The sequence below is a fragment of the Salvelinus fontinalis genome, chromosome 38 (genome assembly GCF_029448725.1).
Source record: "Salvelinus fontinalis isolate EN_2023a chromosome 38, ASM2944872v1, whole genome shotgun sequence".
NCBI lineage: Eukaryota > Metazoa > Chordata > Actinopteri > Salmoniformes > Salmonidae > Salvelinus > Salvelinus fontinalis.
The window spans coordinates 7,122,268-7,140,948 of record NC_074702.1 but is presented as its reverse complement, the minus strand read 5'-3'; the positions used below and the strand labels follow the sequence as shown (position 1 = coordinate 7,140,948).

At 48.2% G+C, this 18,681-nt stretch overlaps 2 protein-coding genes across 5 annotated transcripts; both read left to right on the top strand.

The window, feature by feature from the left end:
* Positions 1-20: 20 nt before the first annotated feature.
* Positions 21-3,943, top strand: LOC129838172 (26S proteasome non-ATPase regulatory subunit 4-like). Of its 2 annotated transcripts, none has more exons than XM_055904945.1 (10): positions 21-129; positions 1,564-1,704; positions 1,855-1,969; positions 2,053-2,139; positions 2,229-2,297; positions 2,389-2,604; positions 2,761-2,869; positions 3,070-3,201; positions 3,291-3,352; positions 3,472-3,943. In XM_055904945.1, exons 1-10 carry the CDS (start codon positions 104-106, stop codon positions 3,646-3,648), a joined length of 1,134 nt encoding a protein of 377 aa, XP_055760920.1. In that variant the 5' UTR covers positions 21-103; the 3' UTR covers positions 3,649-3,943. The 2 variants fall into 2 exon arrangements, with proteins under 2 accessions (XP_055760920.1, XP_055760919.1); XM_055904944.1 differs by having other exon boundaries at positions 3,288-3,352.
* A 243-nt stretch (positions 3,944-4,186) lies between these two features.
* LOC129838168 (zinc finger protein 687a-like) lies at positions 4,187-17,380 on the top strand. Of its 3 annotated transcripts, XM_055904937.1 has the most exons (11): positions 4,194-4,421; positions 5,265-7,386; positions 7,943-8,198; positions 8,926-9,167; positions 9,313-9,497; positions 12,257-12,433; positions 13,526-13,688; positions 13,839-14,081; positions 14,680-14,792; positions 14,969-15,062; positions 15,162-17,380. In XM_055904937.1, exons 2-11 carry the CDS (start codon positions 5,281-5,283, stop codon positions 15,825-15,827), a joined length of 4,245 nt encoding a protein of 1,414 aa, XP_055760912.1. In that variant the 5' UTR covers positions 4,194-4,421; positions 5,265-5,280; the 3' UTR covers positions 15,828-17,380. The 3 variants fall into 3 exon arrangements, 2 of the variants coding, with proteins under 2 accessions (XP_055760913.1, XP_055760912.1); XR_008756828.1 differs by lacking the exons at positions 14,969-15,062; positions 15,162-17,380 and adding an exon at positions 14,231-14,589 and having other exon boundaries at positions 4,187-4,421; positions 14,680-14,769; XM_055904938.1 differs by lacking the exons at positions 14,969-15,062; positions 15,162-17,380 and having other exon boundaries at positions 4,187-4,421; positions 14,231-14,773.
* Positions 17,381-18,681: the final 1,301 nt, after the last annotated feature.

The following is an 18,681-nucleotide window of genomic DNA, read 5'->3' as shown; positions in this document are numbered from 1 at the left end:
GTAAGTCATTGTCAACAAATATTTGCGCAGATATTTTGGAAAATCTGCATTTCCCATCGACCATCAGTTCTGGTGACGTAGACGGCAACAAAAAGATTCCAAGATGGGGCTCGAAAGTACTATGGTCTGGTAAGGGAAAAATAAATTGTCATATGTATTATTCTTTAAACTAAGAGGAATAATTTGTTTAGTTTAATGTGAACCGGCGTCTTTTTTTATTTTTTTATCATGAAATGGCCGCTAACATGAGTTATGTAAACACGTCCGGCCAGCAATCCTATCCGTTTTCCTGAGTCATGTTTGGCTTGCTAATGCTAGCTTCGCTATGACATGCAACGGTTATGATTGCAATAAAACACTTCAGAGAATTTAGAGCAGTTTAGTTAACTAGCAAGATGTTCTCCGATAAGTTGTTTCAAGTAAGGTCGTGATGGATTTTGCCAATGTAGCAATCATTACATCCCTAAACTGTTATCGTTAGTTAGCTAGTATTCTTTGTTATTTGGTGAACAAGGCAGTGGTTTAAACATGTTTCGGTAAACGATTACCTCAGTCTTTGTTTCTGCCTACTGTAAGCTGCTCTGGATAAGAGCTTCCTATGTCAACATCGACAACATTCGCAAGTTAGGCACTTCAATATGTCCCCTACCATCAGTCTGTCTAGGGATTAACAGTAGAATGGGAGAAGGGGGTAAAATGGAGAGTCCTGGTTGGGGAAAACGGTTGGCAGAATGTTACGTTACTGTTGCCAGTTAAAGGGCACACTTAGATGCACGTTGCAGAAATGGTTCCGTCATTTCCTGGTTGATAAAATTCTAACAGTTATATTTGTTTGTGACAAAAAAAGCAAGTATAGTGTAGAGCATCATTGTACCATCTAAACCACTGCGAAATATCTTTTCTATAACCACAAATTGTGTATTTTCAGTTGTGTTGAAGCTGGTGTACAAAACCAAACGTAAAATACTTGCTTTCAATGAGAATTACATAACTCACATTTCTATGTGAATATGGTCTGTGTGCCCAAAAACATACAAATGGCAGCATGAACTAATTTATGCAACACTGTTCTAAAGATAGATATAATACCATCCACCTTGTCACTGTGCTCTAATACAGGATTTCCCAAACTCAGGCCTGGTGCACCTTTAGTTTTTTTGCCCTAGCACTACACAGCTGATTCAAATGATGAACTCATCAAGCTTTGGTGGTTTGAATCAGCTGTGTAGTGTTAGGGCAAAAACCTAAATGTGCACATGAGGGGCCCCAGGACCGAGTTTGGGAAACCCTGCTCTAGTGGGCCTACATCAGGGATGGGCAACTCCAGTCCTCGGGAGCCTAGTTGGTGTCACACTTTTGCTCCAGCTAACACACCTGACTCCAATAATCAACTAATCATGATCTTCAGTTTTGAATGCAATTAGTTTAAATCAGCTGTGTTTGATAGGGATGGGGGGAAAGGTGTGACACAACTCTGGCCCCTGAGGACTGGAGTTGCCCCTACCTGGCCTACATGCTACACTGTGTAACGTATGTATGTACTGTGTTGTCTGTGCGCCTCAGTGTGGACAACAGTGAGTATATGAGGAATGGAGACTTCCTCCCCACCAGACTTCAGGCCCAGCAAGATGCTGTCAACATTGTGTGTCACTCCAAGACGCGCAGCAACCCCGAGAACAATGTGGGCCTCATCACCATGGCCAAGTAAGGAGCTGTGTCTTTGTGCTTGTCCCATGGTCGCAACAAAACATTTAAACATTCATCATTTAGATAGCACAGGATGCCTGGATACTTGTGATTTATTTTTAGTGATTGAGTGTAAGAAATGTGTAGTAACTATTGTTCTCTGCGCAGTAACTGTGAGGTGCTGACCACGTTGACTGCAGATGCGGGGAGGATACTCTCTAAATTGCACGCTGTCCAGCCCCGTGGAAACATCAGCTTCTGCACAGGCATCAGAGTGGCACATGTATGTATACTACACAATAATACAATAAAACTTAATCTTATTGTATGTCACGACACTGAACCCTGTGTCCTCTCCTCTCCCAGTTGGCTCTGAAGCACAGACAGGGGAAGAACCACAAGATGCGTATAATTGCCTTTGTGGGCAGCCCAGTGGAGGACAACGAGAAGGATGTGAGTGTTCTATTAATGGAGTGTGTGGCGTGTGTTGATAACTGCATGCATGTCCCCTCTGACATCATTTCCTGTCACATTCTCTCTAGCTGGTGAAAATGGCAAAGCGTCTAAAGAAAGAGAAAGTCAGTGTGGACATCATTAACTTTGGAGAGGAGGTACCAAATATCTTACCTAATATTTATCTGGTCTCATTATTTCTTTATAGCCATGACTGTCTCCCTTATATAAACTCCTTTTGGTCTCCAGGAGGTGAACACAGAAAAGCTGACGGCCTTCATCAACACTCTGAATGGGAAGGAAGGAGCAGGGTCCCACCTTGTGACAGTGCCTCCAGGCCCCAGTCTGGCTGATGCCCTGCTGTCCTCTCCTATCCTTGCTGGGGAGGGAGGAGCCATGCTGGGCCTGGGGTCCAGTGACTTTGAGTTTGGAGTGGACCCCAGTGCAGACCCAGAGCTGGCACTGGTGAGAGGGGGAGGACTAGATGGGTTGATCATTCTCTCTCACTCTTGTTTTTACGCTTTCTAGTTCTCTCTCTCATTGCCTCTTTTTTGGATGATTATTATCGTATGCTACAATCTTCCTCCTTTGAACTTTTTCTGCACTTTGTGCCTTCTCCAGGCTCTGAGGGTATCTATGGAGGAGCAGAGACAGAGGCAGGAGGATGAGACTCGCAGGGCAGCAGTGGTGTCTGCTGCTGAGGCCGGGGTTCCCTCGCCTACCGCTGACGGTGAGACAAATACACAACTCTCCATCTACACCCTGTACACATAACTATAACCCTCTACCTACAAACTAATCACTCATCTATAACTGGCAACCAACCAATGCCCATACACTATTATCTCTCTCCCTTCTCTATACTTGGATCTTCCCTGGAGGGAGGCACTGCATATGGGGGACTAAACTGTTAACCTCCTCCTGTTCCAGAGTCAGACGAAGCTCTGCTGAAGATGTCAGTCCCCCAGGCTGACACGGCCACGCCCGCTATGCCCGACTTCAGCCGCATGACAGAGGACGAGCAGATTGCCTACGCCCTACAGATGTCCATGCAGGGTGGAGGTCAGTGACATACACCTGTTATAACCAGCCATAGCCAGTTATAACATGGCACAGTCAGTCTGTAACATCTGTCCTATCCTACCCAGCAGAGTTTGGTGCAGAGTCAATGGACATGGACACAGGAGCCCCTGTAGACTCAGAGGGTGCTAAGGTACGGCCAACTCTCACACACCACTGAGATGAAAGTGTAAATGTGTAGCGGACATACCCGCTTGTTACACATGCTCAAAGGCTCTTGTTTTTCTAGCGTATGTTAATCTCTCTCTGCAGGATGAGGAGGACTATGATGTGATGCAGGACCCAGAGTTCCTCCAGAGTGTCCTGGAGAACCTACCGGGTGTCGACCCCAACAACGAGGCCATCCGGAATGCCATGGGCTCGCTGGCCTCACAGACAGGATCCAAACCTGACAGCAAGAAAGACAAAGATGATGGGAAGAAGAAATGAACATTTACACAGTAAACATAATAGATACCCTGGCGTTGACCTGTTGTCAATGGCTCCTTTAATATAATAGTTGTGCAAAATGTAACCTCAAATGACCTCTAGGTTTTTTTGTATCGCCATACTCAAACAGTTGACCAGGGCTTTCTTTATCTTTGTTGTGTCAAGGTTAATGATGCATGTTGCCTTTAGTACAAACTTCTTCTTTTTTTAAGTGGGACCTTATATCAACCCAAGCACATTCAGTAAGTGTACATTTATGTGCTGATAATAAATACATTTACATAATTCAAGAGAACACCTCGGCTGGTTGTTGTGGAATTTTGTGCCAATGTTGACATGCTGTACACATACTCCTTCCAAAGAGGGGATTGGTGACTACACAACAGATGTGGTGGAATAAAATCAATGTTTAACTAGGTCTTTCTGAAAAGCCATGCTTTGTGAAACACAAGATGCATTGTCTAAATTTTGTACCTGCAACACCACAAATGCAACAAAAGCATGCCCTTGGCTTTGGAGGACATTGTGCCATAAAGGTTATTTGATTGTACCACTGCCATTTTCAGGAAATGATAGCCAACACTCGCCAGAGCAAGAACATTACAATATAACACGTATGTACGTCAGGAGTGTGGAAAACAGCTGGCAAATTGCCTACACATCAGCTTCCAAAGTTGACACGTTATGAACCTGGCAGGACCTATCTCCCCCCGTCGTTTCTGGTGACGAACAACTCATGCGTCAAAAAGGAAAGTCGGGAACCGAAGAGCCAGGTAAACAAACCACATTTCCTTCACATTTAAAACTCCATTAAAACTAGATATACATTTCTGCTTGTCACATACCCATATAAACCACTTATTCAAATGAATGTCCTTAAATATTTTCCAATTGTATGGTTTAAATACCTGAAAAGCAGGCGTTAAAAGGCTTCCTTACGTTGACGACGACGTAGAAAATTCTAGCTAGCTTAGTAATGTTAGCTACGCTAGCTGATCGGCGCAATGCTAGAAGGGAACGTAACTAGTTAGTGTATGTGTGCCGAGGTGGTTGACAGCTCAGTGTGGTAGTTAGCTACATAGCTAAATACACATTCTGTCTGAAAACGATAAAATATCTACATTTTGTGTTCTCGCAAACTCAGCGAGAATAGCTAGCTAGCTAGTACAGTTGCACTGCATGAAGCATGTGCCACAAGGGGTAAAAAACGCTGTCTGAAAACTAGGCCTAGCTATCGGTCTTGCTAGCTGCCTTTGCTGTACTAACTTGCTAACATTAGCTCAGTAGCCAGTTCACACGAGGGCAGTAGGGGAACTTGAACTTTAAAAAAAGTTTCTAACTTCCAAATAGAGTGGTTGCTTCTAACTGCTAACTCATTCAACAAGTTTGCCAGGTTTGAGGTTTATTGGGTTCTAGTAATTTACTTACATAGCTACCTGAAATATAGTCTGTTCAACATTGCAGTTCAACATTATGATGATGCACGTTCAAAACAGGAAGTCACATCTACGTCTGTCATGAATTATCAAGATTCATAGTATTCGGTCCTGCCTCAGGCTTTGGTTGGGTTGGGGACAACAGTGTTTATTTCTCTCTCCTGTGTGTCCATTCTGCAGGTTTTGTAATCCGGGAATGGGGGACATGAAAACCCCAGATTTCGACGACTTGTTGGCAGCCTTCGACATTCCAGACATCGATGCCAAAGAGGCCATCCAGTCTGCGCCGGAAGAGGGTGGGGAGGCGTCAGGGAAGGTCGGGGGCAGCGTGTCGGGGGCCAGGGGTCCCTCGCCAAGACCTTCCAGCCCCACTGACTCCCCTCCCAACTCCCAAAGTGAGCCTCCAGTGGTCAGTGTGATTGTTAAGAACAGGGTGAGGCCTGACTCCTATGAAGAGACTGAGGGGTCAGATGAAGAGGATGTGGACAGCCCTGGGGGCAGTGGGACAGACCCTGAGGTGGAGACTGGGATGGGAGTCAAGGGGTGCCTGCTGAATTCACAACTGGCTCCTAGGATGCCTGGTCTGGTCTCCTCAGAACCTCTCCCCCAGAATGGGTTTGAGGGGTCCACAGTCACGCTGGAGCCCAGTGTGAGAGGCCAGGCGTTGGGCCATGCCAACGGGGAGCTCTGGTCAACCTGCTCCCCTCCTACTGCGAGTGAAGGAGGGGGCAGCATGGGAGGCGCGGGGGGGTCGGCCTGCACAACCAAACATACAGTTAATATTCTCAACAGACGGAAACCTCTCTCCTCTCATACCTCTGCTGGTCCTATAACCTCCACATCCTCCTCATCATCATCGTCATCCTCACTCTCTGTCAACCCACACCTCTCTCCTCCCTCCATCCTGAGTGAGGACACTCTGTGCCCTCCCGGGCCTCTCCCCACCCCCCCTCCCTCCAATGGAAGCCTGAGAGTGGGGGTGAGGCGCATCATGGACTCGGATGAGGATGACTCTGAACCGGATTTGGGAAGCCCGCTAGTGATCCAAGAGAGCCCAGATTCTCCCATGTGCTCCCCTCCCAAATTTCCACGCAGACACCGCCAAGTGTCCTCTTCAGAGCTGTTCAGCTCCCCAACTCCCTCCTCTCCTCCTCTCCTCTCTTGCCCTCCTCCTCTCTCCTCCAAACCCCCTCCCTCCATCTCTCAGACATCCTCCAGCTCTAAACCCCACCCTCCAGATGAAGTACCCTCCACCCCCAGGTCTCCCTCCCCTCCTCCTGCCCAGCCCCAGGCCCGTCAGTCCTGGCTGGCTGCCGCCCTCAGTAACCCCAGACCCATCTCTAGCCCAGTGATGGAGGAAAGAAACCCAGAACATGTGATCGAGGAGAGGGACTCACCAGAGAGCCCCCCGCCTGACCAGACAGGTTCTGCTATGTCCACTGTGTCCAAGAGGAGCTCCAGCCCTGCACCAACCTCAGCATCAACTCCACAGGGGACTAGAGGGGGAGAGGAGCCCATGGAGAGTGAGCCTAGCCTGGGGTGCAGGTCAGACAACAGTGAGAAGATGGAAGTTGTGGATGGAAGACAAACAGGAGACACGGAGACGGCTTCGGACAATTCTACGACAACACCAACAGCCCCCGTTCGCCCACTCAAAGTCCGAATCAAAACAGTCAAGACCCCTACAGGCAGCATCACCAGGACAGTGATGCGAGTAGCATCCAAAGGAGCGGGGGGGACCCCCTCAAAAGGCGCAGATGGCTCCAAACCCTCCCCGGGGGGACGTAAGGTCCTCAGCCGGCCCAAGAGGGTGGCATCTCAGCAGCCTCCTCAGCAGAAGTCAAAGGGTGGCAGCCTCCTGCCTGTGTCTACACTCCAGGATGCAAGTACCGCCATGTTGATGGCCGCCAGCAAGGCCCAAAACAAGATGGCCACCGACAGCAACAAGCCCAAAGTGTCGGCTACGGCTGTCAGCATCACCAAGTCAGCAGCCCTCCCCTCTGTCTCTCCCGCCTCTTCCTCCTCCCCCAGATTCAGTCCAGGGGGGGCCGGTGTGCGCAGCCTGGGCCAGAAGACCCTGAATGGAGGTGTGTCTGTGTCCCACTCCCCCCTCCTCACCCCTCAGGGGGGCAGTAGACCAGCCTCCATAGTGAACAGTACAGGAGCCATTATCTCCAGGAGCCAGTCCAGTCTGGTGGAGGCCTTCAACAAGATCCTCAACAGCAAGAACCTGCTGCCCAGCTACAGACCAGACCTCTGTACACCACTACCACCGGAGTGGGACCTGCCTCTGCCTGCACAGGTAACAGACCTAGGTCTATATTAGGGGTATTCAACTCTTACCCCATGAGGTCCGGAGCCTGCTGCTTTTCTGTTCTACCTGATAATGAATTGCACCCACCTGGTGTCCCAGGTCTAAATCAGTCCCTCATTAGAGGGAAACAATGAAACAAAGCAGTGGAACTGGCTTTGGGGTCCGGAGTTGAGTTTGATGGGTTTATATCAGTATGGATTCAATATTGCACTAGTAGTGGTTGGGGTAAAAGCGGACGTCCAATTTCTGTTAGACCTTGTGTTCAGTAGACCAATAAATCGCTCTTGTTTATGTTGTGTTATTTTTTATGGTCACACCAGATAGGTGCAGTGAAATGTGTTGTTTTACAGGGTCAGCCATAGTACTACGGCACCCCTGGATCAAATTAGGGTTAAGTGCCTTACTCAAGGCCACACATTAATCCCCAAAGGGAAAATTTGATTGCGCCAGCCAATACATGCAAGACCAATGAATATGCATTGTATCTAGAGACATGTCATCGACATAGGTATCGTATTCATGTTGTTCTTCCTTTGCGTCGCAGGGCTACCGCTGTCTGGAGTGTGGCGATGCGTTTGCCCTGGAGCGCAGCCTGGCCCGCCACTACGACCGGCGGTCCCTGAGGATCGAGGTGACCTGTAACCACTGTGCCAAGCGGCTGGCATTCTTCAACAAGTGTAGCCTGCTGCTCCACGCCAGGGAACACAAGGAGAGGGGACTGGTCATGCAGTGTTCCCACCTGGTCATGAGACCTGTCAGTGTAGAGCAGATGATAGGCCAACAGGACACCACTCCCATCGGTGAGAGAGACTGTGTTATTACTTTCATATCTCACCTAGGACTGTATACATACAGTGCATTTGGAAAGTATTCAGACCCCTTGACTTTTTCCCAATTTTTTTTTAGTTTACAGCCTTATACTTAAATGGATTAAATTGTTTTTCTGCCTCAAGCTACACACAATACCCCATGATGACAAAGTAAAAATGTTTGCAAATGTATAAAAAAGAAAATAATGAAATATCACATTTACATAAGTATTCAGACCCTTTACTTTGCCGAAGCACCTTTGGCAGCAATTACACAATTATTTGCAATTATTTCTAAAAACCTTTTTTCACCTCGTCATTATGGGGTATTGTGTGTAGATTGATGAGGGGGAAAATAATGCCTAATCAATTTTAGAATAAGGCTGTAACGTAACAAAATGTGGAAAAAGTCAAGGGGTCTGAATACTTTCTGAATGCACTGTAAAGCATCTCAGAGTAGCAGTGCTGATCTAGGATCAGATTTGACTTTGAGATTATAATGAATATTATATAACCGAGGGGACCTGATTGTAGATCAGCACTCCTACTCTGAGACGCTTTATGAATACTAGTGCAGCGCTGTTTATCAGTACTTATCTACCTCACCTCTCTTTTCCTCTCACTCTCTTTCACTCCCCTTCCCCTATATTCCCCCATCTATCTTCCCTTATCTATATTCCCCCATCTATCTCCCCGTCTCTCTCTATGCCTCCTTCAGGCATGCTCTCTCCCTCCCTCTCCACCTCCTCTGTCCCAGCGTCCTCTGCTCCGGCTGTGACTTCAGCAGTGACCCCGGCAACCCTGAGCCCCGCCCCCCAGCTGCAGCAGCCAATCATCAGTAAGAAGGCGACAGAGCCGGTGCTGTACACCAATAACAAGTGTCCTGAGTGTAAGGTGCAGTTCTGCAGCAAGGCTGAGGTGGCTGCCCACTTCCAAGAGGTCAAACCAGCCCTTAACACTGTGAGTAGAGCAGTGTGTGTGTTCAAAAATCCACAGAACTTTTTCAGTCTAGACACTGTATGTAATAGCTTGTTTCATGGCTTTTGGAGTACCTGCCTTACTGATGTGTGCACCCTCCTTTCCCCATCTGTCTCTCTCCCTCCAGTCCTGTACGGAGTGTTCTCCTCCCATGCTCCTTCCTAACGGCTGCAGTGCCTCTGCTCACGCTCGCATCCACAACCCCCGCCCCCCCTACGTCTGCCCAGAGTGTGGGGGTGTGGCCAAGCAGCCAGCCTTTCAATCCCATTTGGAGGAGGCCTGTCTCCATTTCACACGACGCATCGGATACAGGTGACCTTTCACCCCTCACTCCCTCTGTGGTTGAAACAAACCTAGTTACTCCCGTAGACACTGGTCTAGGATCAGATTACCTTACCGCCAAATAGGGCTGTAGCGGTCATGAAATTTTGCAAAAGTCTGCCGGTCTCAAGGAGTTTGACCGTTAATTAACGTAAACATGTGCACCTTTGGAACGTCAATATATAAACAAGTATAATACATCTACAGTGGGACAAAAAAGTATTTAGTCAGCCACCAATTGTGTAAGTTCTCCCACTTAAATAGATGAGGCCTGTAATTTTCATCATAGGTACACTTCAACTATGACAGACAAAATAAGAGAAAAAAATCCAGAAAACCACATTGTAGGATTTTTTATTAATTTATTTGCAAATTATGGTGGAAAATAAGTATTTGGTCACCTACAAACAAGCAAGATTTCTGTTCCTTGCCTCGGGCTGCACAGCTGTTCTCTCATCAAGTGATCATATTTTCACCCATCAGACTATTCTCAATTTAATCTTTTCTTTACTAATATGTACAATTTATTTTGATTTAGAATGGCTCATTTTCACAGGGGCATGGGAAAAAGACATGTCATCTGTATGCACTCCAATAGTGAATGGAGGCTGTGCGCTTTCCCACAGGTCCGTTTTGTAGGCTACTTGGGTTTTATAGCAGAGCATGTGCTTAATATGAGCAGCTGAGAAATAAATATAACACTTATTTTACTCCACACAGGAGCATGTTCTGGCTGCCCTACAGGCATGTTCTGGCTGCCCTACAGGCATGTTCTGGCTGCCCTACAGGCATGTTCTGGCTGCCCTACAGGCATGTTCTGGCTGCCCTACAGGCATGTTCTGGCTGCCCTACAGGCATGTTCTGGCTGCCCTACAGGCATGTTCCGGCTGCCCTACAGGCTTGCTCCGTCCGACTGCCCCTACAGGCGTGCTCCGTCCGACTGCCCCTACAGGCGTGCTCCGTCCGGCTGCCCCTACAGGCGTGCTCCGTCCGGCTGCCCCTACAGGCGTGCTCCGTCCGGCTGCCCCTACAGGCGTGCTCCGTCCGGCTGCCCCTACAGGCGTGCTCCGTCCGGCTGCCCCTACAGGCGTGCTCCGTCCGGCTGCCCCTACAGGCGTGCTCCGTCCGGCTGCCCCTACAGGCGTGCTCCGTCCGGCTGCCCCTACAGGCGTGCTCCGTCCGGCTGCCCCTACAGGCGTGCTCCGTCCGGCTGCCCCTACAGGCGTGCTCCGTCCGGCTGCCCCTACAGGCGTGCTCCGTCCGGCTGCCCCTACAGGCGTGCTCCGTCCGGCTGCCCCTACAGGCGTGCTCCGTCCGGCTGCCCCTACAGGCGTGCTCCGTCCGGCTGCCCCTACAGGCGTGCTCCGTCTGGAGAGGGGGGAGGAGATGGAAACGCATGGTAGTGAGATATTCTGTAGCTAAAGGTAATGTGTCACCCAATTAATTATGAAAATATAAAAAATGCCCTATTACTAGGCTATTCAAAATCAAATTCACTATCATTGTAGGCTAACTGTAAGCTGCCCTGCACGATAAATGACGCAACAGCATGGCCTATAGGTTCTCTCCCAGACTCATGGATAGAAATGTTGGAGCGTAGCATAAGGTAACCAGTCCATCCAGTATCCATAATAATACAGCCCACACTGAAAGGCCATTACTAGAATGCATTTCATTTTGGAGTATAGGCTAGACCAATTATGTACCAAAGACATCTTAAATCAGTTTTGTTTTATGTTTTTCTACCGTGCATAATATGCTGTACGCTATGTATTGTATAACCTTAGAAAGCGCTGTCCATTTCGTTGTTAGGCTTTGAAACAACATCCACAACGACCATATTTTGCACTGGTTCAACCTGCTGTTGAACTTCTTTCTTCAAATTGATTATCACAGTGAGTTTTAAAAGTACGATAGTCCTACTGTTTTGATGATTAGTGTTTGATTATATTTTCCATTGATGTCAGAGTGGTTAGAGGGACGATGGATCCCTGAGTACCAGGCCATTAGGACCTGATGGAGGGACAATAGAGCCCTGAGTACCAGGCCATTAGGACCTAATGGAGGGACAGTGGAGCCCTGAGTACCAGGCCATTAGGACCTAATGGAGGGACAGTGGAGCCCTGGGTAACAGGCCATTAGGACCTAATGGAGGGACAGTAGAGCCCTGAGTACCAGGCCATTAGGACCTGATGGAGGGACAATAGAGCCCTGAGTACCAGGCCATTAGGACCTAATGGAGGGACAGTAGAGCCCTGAGTACCAGGCCATTAGGACCTAATGGAGGGACAATAGAGCCCTGAGTACCAGGCCATTAGGACCTAATGGAGGGACAATAGAGCCCTGAGTACCAGACCATTAGGACCTGATGGGGGGACAATAGAGCCCTGAGTACCAGGCCATTAGGACCTGATGGAGGGACAATAGAGCCCTGAGTATCAGGCCATTAGGACCTAATGGAGGGACAATAGAGTCCTGAGTACCAGGCCATTAGGACCTGATGGTAGTTAGCGACTTGAGTCATACTAACACAAGTCCAGAGTGCATAAGAGGAGATTACCATGACTCAACAATTACGTGGAATTTTACTGTGGTCATGACTCGTGACTGCCAGTGTGTCGGTAATATGGTCACCGCAACAGCCCTACCACCAACCCATGCTTTAACCATTAGGAGGATGAAGAAATATCTGACCCTGAATCAGTGTTTAGGGACAACATCTACAATGATATTTCTCTCTCTGTCTGCAGGTGTTCTAGTTGTCAGGTGGTGTTTGGAGGGTTAAACTCGGTCAAGTCCCATATCCAGACGGCCCACTGTGAGGTGTTCCATAAGTGTCCCAGCTGCCCGATGGCCTTCAAGTCCTCCCCCAGCGCCCAGAGCCACATCAACACCCAGCACCCCACACTCACTGGAGGACAGGCCAAGTATGTACACACACACACTGGTTGTGGTCTCAGATGTTTTTATTTCACCTTTATTTAACCAGGTAGGCCAGTTGAGAACAAGTTCTCATTTACAACTGCGACCCGGCCAATATAAAGCAAAGCAGTGCGACACAAACAACAAACACAAAGTTACACATGGAATAAACAGAGTCAATAACACACTAGAAAAAGTCTATATACAGTGTGTGCAAATGGAGTAAGGAGGTAAGGCAATAAATAGGCCATAGTAGCAGAGCAATTACAATTTAGCAAATTAACACTGGAGTGATAGATGTGCAGATGATGTGCAAGTAGAATTACTTGTGTGCAAAAAAAAGTAGATAAAAACAATATGGGGACGAGGTAGGTTGTTGGATGGGATATTTACAGATGGGCTGTGTACAGCTGCAGCGATCGGTAAGCTGCTCAGATAGCTGGTGCTTAAAGTTAGTGAGGGAGATAGAAGTCTCCAACTTCAGCAATTTTTGCAATTTGTTCCAGTCACTGGCAGCAGAGAACTGGAAGGAAAGGCAGCCAACGGAGGTGTTGGCTTTGGGGATGACCAGTGAGATATACCTGCTGGAGCGCGTGCTACGGGTGGGTGTTATGGTGATCAGTGAGCTGAGATAAGGCGGTGCTTTACCTAGCAAAGACTTATAGATGACCTGGAGTTAGTGGGTCTGGCGATGAATATGTAGCGAGGGCCAGCCGACGAGAGCATACAGGTCGCAGTGGTGGGTGGTATAAGGCGCTTTGGTGACAAAACGGATGTCACTGTTATAGACTACATCCAGTTTGCTGAGTAGAGTGTTGGAGGCTATTTTGTAAATGACATCGCCGAAGTCGAGGATCGGTAGGATAGTCAGTTTTACGAGAGTATGTTTGGGAAGGAGAGTTGACGGTCTAGCCAGACACCTAGGTATTTGTAGTTGTCCACGTATTCTAAGTCAACCGTCCAGAGTAGTGATGCTAGGCGGGCGGGTGCGGGCAGCGATCGGTTGAAGAGCATGCATTTAGTTTTACTAGCGTTGGAGGCCACGGAAGGAGTGTTGTATGGCATTGAAGCTTATACCCTTCACTCCTTCCATACAGGATGATCTACAAGTGTGTGATGTGTGACACGGTATTTACCCAGAAGCCACTGCTGTACGTCCACTTTGACACCCACCTAGTCAAGCAGAAGGTGCACGTGTTCAAGTGTCCTGAGTGCCCCAAGCTCTACGCGCAGAGAAGTTCCATGCTGGAGCACATCAAGGTACATCTATGGGTTCCCCTCTCACACAGTCCTTCTCCAGACTGGGTTTGGGTCAGTCAGTTCTGTTGATATGATATGTAGCTTAACTTTCCTCCATCTCACTATCTGCTGGGTTCCTTTCTCTATTCTCCTCCCCCTTCCCTCGCTCAGACTACTCACAGAGGCCCTGCGGTCAAACAGGAAGTTCCCGTTGCCTCCCCTGCCCCTCCCCCCCGGGTGCGGAGCTCGGTGAAGACGGAGAGCTCTGACGGAGAGGAGTGGGGAAGGGAGGAGGAGGAAGAGAGGGATGGAGAGAGCAGTAAGACAAGTCCAGGGTGGAGCTGTGCTCCCTGCCATGCCCGCTATGCTGACAGAGAGGACTACATTACTCATATGGCTGAGCAGCATGGCAAGGTCAGGAACACAGACTGCACATGGACTACACATAAAGACAGTTAAATGTTTCATGCAGTAGTGATATACTGTTTGATGTGCAGTACAGTAGATTGATTCTGAATCGGTTCTAACTGATCAGTGATCCATTGTATCTTCTGACCCTCTAGGTCAGGCCTACTCTACTGCCGGCCCACGGGCCCAGTCCCGCCCAAAATTAATCCCTAACTGGCCCTTAAACGAATCACCTAATCACCACAGGCCCAATCCTCACTTGAGAAAAGTTATGCTTAATACGTCACTTACGTTCTTCCATCAAAATACGATCAGAGTTTATTTATGCTCAACTTTGAGCTCCCCAGGTGTTTCTCAAGTTGGGATTGGGCCCGATCATATAGGTTATAAAGTCATATCATGTATATCTCTAAAGTTCTGGCACACAGTCACCTCTCACATGAAGTGGAGGGATCCAGGAAAGTTTGCCCTCTTTTTTTTTCTTTGAAGAACAGATTTTCAGCCGTTTTTCTCAGTAAGCATCATTGTCTTTAGTAGCCTTTCTGTTTTTAAACTAGGGAAGCTGAGGGGACTGTTCACTGTAAGGTGCCTGTGTTTTGTGTAGATCCTGAAGAAGTTCCCGTGTAGTCTGTGTGAGAACTCCTTCTCCTCTACGTCCAGCCTCAGACGCCACATCAGAGTCAAACACAAGGGCATCAAACGAGCCTTCCACTGCCGGTGAGTATGCACACTACACCCTAACCCCTACATACCCTACCCCCACGTCAGAGTCTAAATGAGTCATCCACTGCTACTAAGTATGCACACTACACACTAACCCCTATACTACCCTACAACAGCTGTATCTCACCTTAACCCCTACACTAAACCCTAACGTGTGTTTGTGTGTGTAGGTTGTGTAGTGAGGGTAAGAGGACGTTCAGCAGTAGACTGGTGTTGGAGAGACATGTCCAGCTGAGACACGGCATGTCAGCTCTGGACACAAAGGTACAGTTCCACTTTCTCTCACAACTACCGACTGCAGCCTTTATATAGGAAGACCGGTTATTAATGCTAAATGTCATTAACTCTCTCTCTGTCTGTCAGCGAGGGAGGGGTGCAGAAGGGGCCGACAGTTCCTCGGAGCAGGACGGAGGCTCCAACCCTCCGTTCACTGTTTCAGCTGAGGAAGACGGAGGAGGGTTAAAGACTGAGGAGGAAGAGGACCATGTGACCGAGGGCATCATCCCTGCTAAGAGACCTCGCGTCACCTCCTCGGCCCCCCCTCCCCAGCCAGAGTCTGGGTTCCAATGTGCTCCGTGTGGCTTCACCACCGAGGACCGTGCCGTCTTCCTGGACCACATCCCCCTTCACCGCTCCGAGGCCCTGGGGGGGGAAGTCAGCCTGCAGTGTCTACAGTGTGGAGCCTGCTTTGCCTCCGCCCCCTCCCTCTCCCGCCACCGCTTCATCAGCCACAGGGTTCGAGACACGCCCCCTGACAACCACAGCCGTCACGGCCATAACGACCGCTCCTTGACATCATCGCCCGGCAATGGCGGTAACCACGGTGACGGGAGTCCCAGAGGGGGTTCCCTGCCGGGGTCTCCCTCGTCCTCGTCTCACCCCCCCACACCGCTCGGGGAGGACGGGGAGGGCCGGGTGGGGTGTAAGGTGTGTGGGAAACGCTTTGAGAAGGTTTCGGATTTGAACACACACTTCAGGACTCACGGCATGGCCTTCATCACCGCACGCAAGACAGACAAACCTGTCTGAGAGAAAAAAAGAGAGAGGAAGGGGAAGGTAGAGAAGGAGAGAGACAGAGAGAGGAGATCATATTTTGGAGGGGAGGGTGAGAGAGTACTATAAAGTGCAGATATTTTAGTAAGAGAGAGGAGGTATGGGAAGGAAAGCTCTTCACTGTAAAGCGTTCTTCAGCAGTGTGTTCCTGTCATCACTTATCCAACACACAAAGCACATTGTGATAACCGTTGTTTTCATTCAATTCTTTCTTATTTCATTTTCTGGCACATTTGTCATATGGCAGCCATAACCTGTGTGTGTTTGTCTGAATGATTCTGGACTCAGGACCTCAGGTGCTGTACCTGTCTAAACTGAGGTAGTATTAACATCTCACTGAGTTGTAAACAGTGGAGGCTGCTGAGGGGAGGACGGCTCATAATAATGGCTGGAACGGAGCAAATGGAAAGGCATTAAACACATGGTTTCCATGTAGTTGATACCATTCCACTGATTCCACTCCAGCCATTACCACGAGCTCATCCTCCCCAATTAAGGTGCCACCAACCTCCTTTGGCTGTAAATGAGTTATTAAACGCATTATTACAGGTTATATTACCAAATAACACTTCCATTCAGAAGTGTACTTTTTAAAATGACAGTTAACCACCAGTCAGTCTACAGCTAAGTTCTATTAGGGTTCTGTTGTCTGTCATCAACAGGGAATGTGACTGGTGTTGGAAGAGACTAGTCAACATGGGGGTGTGATTTGCTTATTGATTTGAATGTTTCAGTTTTCTATGGTTCATCCAAGCACAGAATCTCACAGTGGATTGGTGACAGCCACCACTGACCTTTTTCTGTGTAGAGCCCGTCCCAGTTCTCATTCTCACTATTGCATTGATTTTCTTATAGTTTGTTCATAGGCTTTGATTTAAGGGGTTGTGTATGTGCAGGTATTTGTTTTTCATTGTAAGCTCTGGATTGGCTTTGTCTCTTGAATGTTCTCCATTCTCATCCCCGTCTGTCTAATCATATAGTATGATCAGGGATGAGATTGGCTCCACAGAGACGTCAGGCAGAGTATTCCTGTTGATCCGGCCTTGTAACATCAGGAAACATCCCATCTCAAGATGACCCTGTATAACCTGGAGGGGTTGGGTTGGACCCTTCCATTACTAAAGTGTGGTTGTACTTGACCACAACTGAACCATAACCATGTAAATATGAGTACTAGACAGCTATCCTCTCTCTCTCTGAGAGGGAGGGAGGGTCCTGGAGGAGAGGGGTGAGGGGTTGAGGACAGTGATTGTATGCTAAAGAAAAGCATGTAAAGCGTGTTGAACTACAGTCAAAACATTTTTTTTTAAATATACTTTTTTAACTTAAAGATTAGTCACCCAATCAGCGGTGTTATCTCTTCTACTGTTTTGATAAAGGTATTGTGTGCGTGTCTCCAGCTAGTTTCTTCAGTCTTCAGAGATTACAATGTTAACACAGCCCTCTTTCCCCCTGTAACCCAATTCTATGTTTTCTTTCTTGCGTAGAGCTAATAAATATTTCTAATAAAATACCAAGAGATAAAGTGATTATATTCTGAGTCTCATTTGAGCTTCTGTCAGTCGTAACAATCCATAGAGTAAGTGATAGTAGGTTCATAATCTTTATTAAGTTAGTCTTCCACTTCCAATCTTGTCAGCACTGGGTTAGCACCCATAATCCTCCTCTTATGATCCCAAACCTCAGAAAACAACCCATGCAGAACACCGACTCACACATCATTACATGTTCCAGCATTGTCCTACTAGAAGAGACCCACCATTGCAACAAAGATATAGAAAGATATACACTGCTCAAAAAAATAAAGGGAACACTTAAACAACACAATGTAACTCCAAGTCAATCACACTTCTGTGAAATCAAACTGTCCACTTAGGAAGCAAAACTGATTGACAATAAATTTCACATGCTGTTGTGCAAATGGAATAGACAAAAGGTGGAAATTATAGGCAATTAGCAAGACACCCCCAAAAAAGGAGTGATTCTGCAGGTGGTGACCACAGACCACTTCAAAGTTCCTATGCTTCCTGGCTGATGTTTTGGTCACTTTTGAATGCTGGCGGTGCTCTCACTCTAGTGGTAGCATGAGACGGAGTCTACAAACCACACAAGTGGCTCAGGTAGTGCAGTTCATCCAGGATGGCACAGCAATGCGAGCTGTGGCAAAAAGGTTTGCTGTGTCTGTCAGCGTAGTGTCCAGAGCATGGAGGCACTACCAGGAGACAGTCCAGTACATCAGGAGACATGGAGGAGGCCGTAGGAGGGCAACAACCCAGCAGCAGGACCGCTACCTCCGCCTTTGTGCAAGGAGGTGCACTGCCAGCGCCCTGCAAAATGACCTCCAGCAGGCCACAAATGTGCATGTGTCAGCATATGGTCTCACAAGGGGTCTGAGGATCTCATCTCGGTACCTAATGGCAGTCAGGCTACCTCTGGCGAGCACATGGAGGCCCCACAAAGAAATGCCACCCCACACTATGACTGACCCATCGCCAAACCGGTCATGCTGGAGGATTTTACAGGCAGCAGAACGTTCTCCTTGGCGTCTCCAGACTCTGTCACGTCTGTCACATGTGCTCATGTGCTCAGTGTGAATCTGCTTTCATCTGTGAAGAGCACAGGGCGCCAGTGGCGAATTTGCCAATCTTGGTGTTCTCTGGAAAATGACAAACGTCCTGCACGGTGTTGGGCTGTAAGCACAACACCCACCTGTGGACGTGTCGGGCCCTCATACCACCCTCATGGAGTCTGTTTCTGACTGTTTGAGCAGACACATGCACATTTGTGGCCTGCTGGAGGTCATTTTGCAGGGCGCTGGCAGTGAACCTCC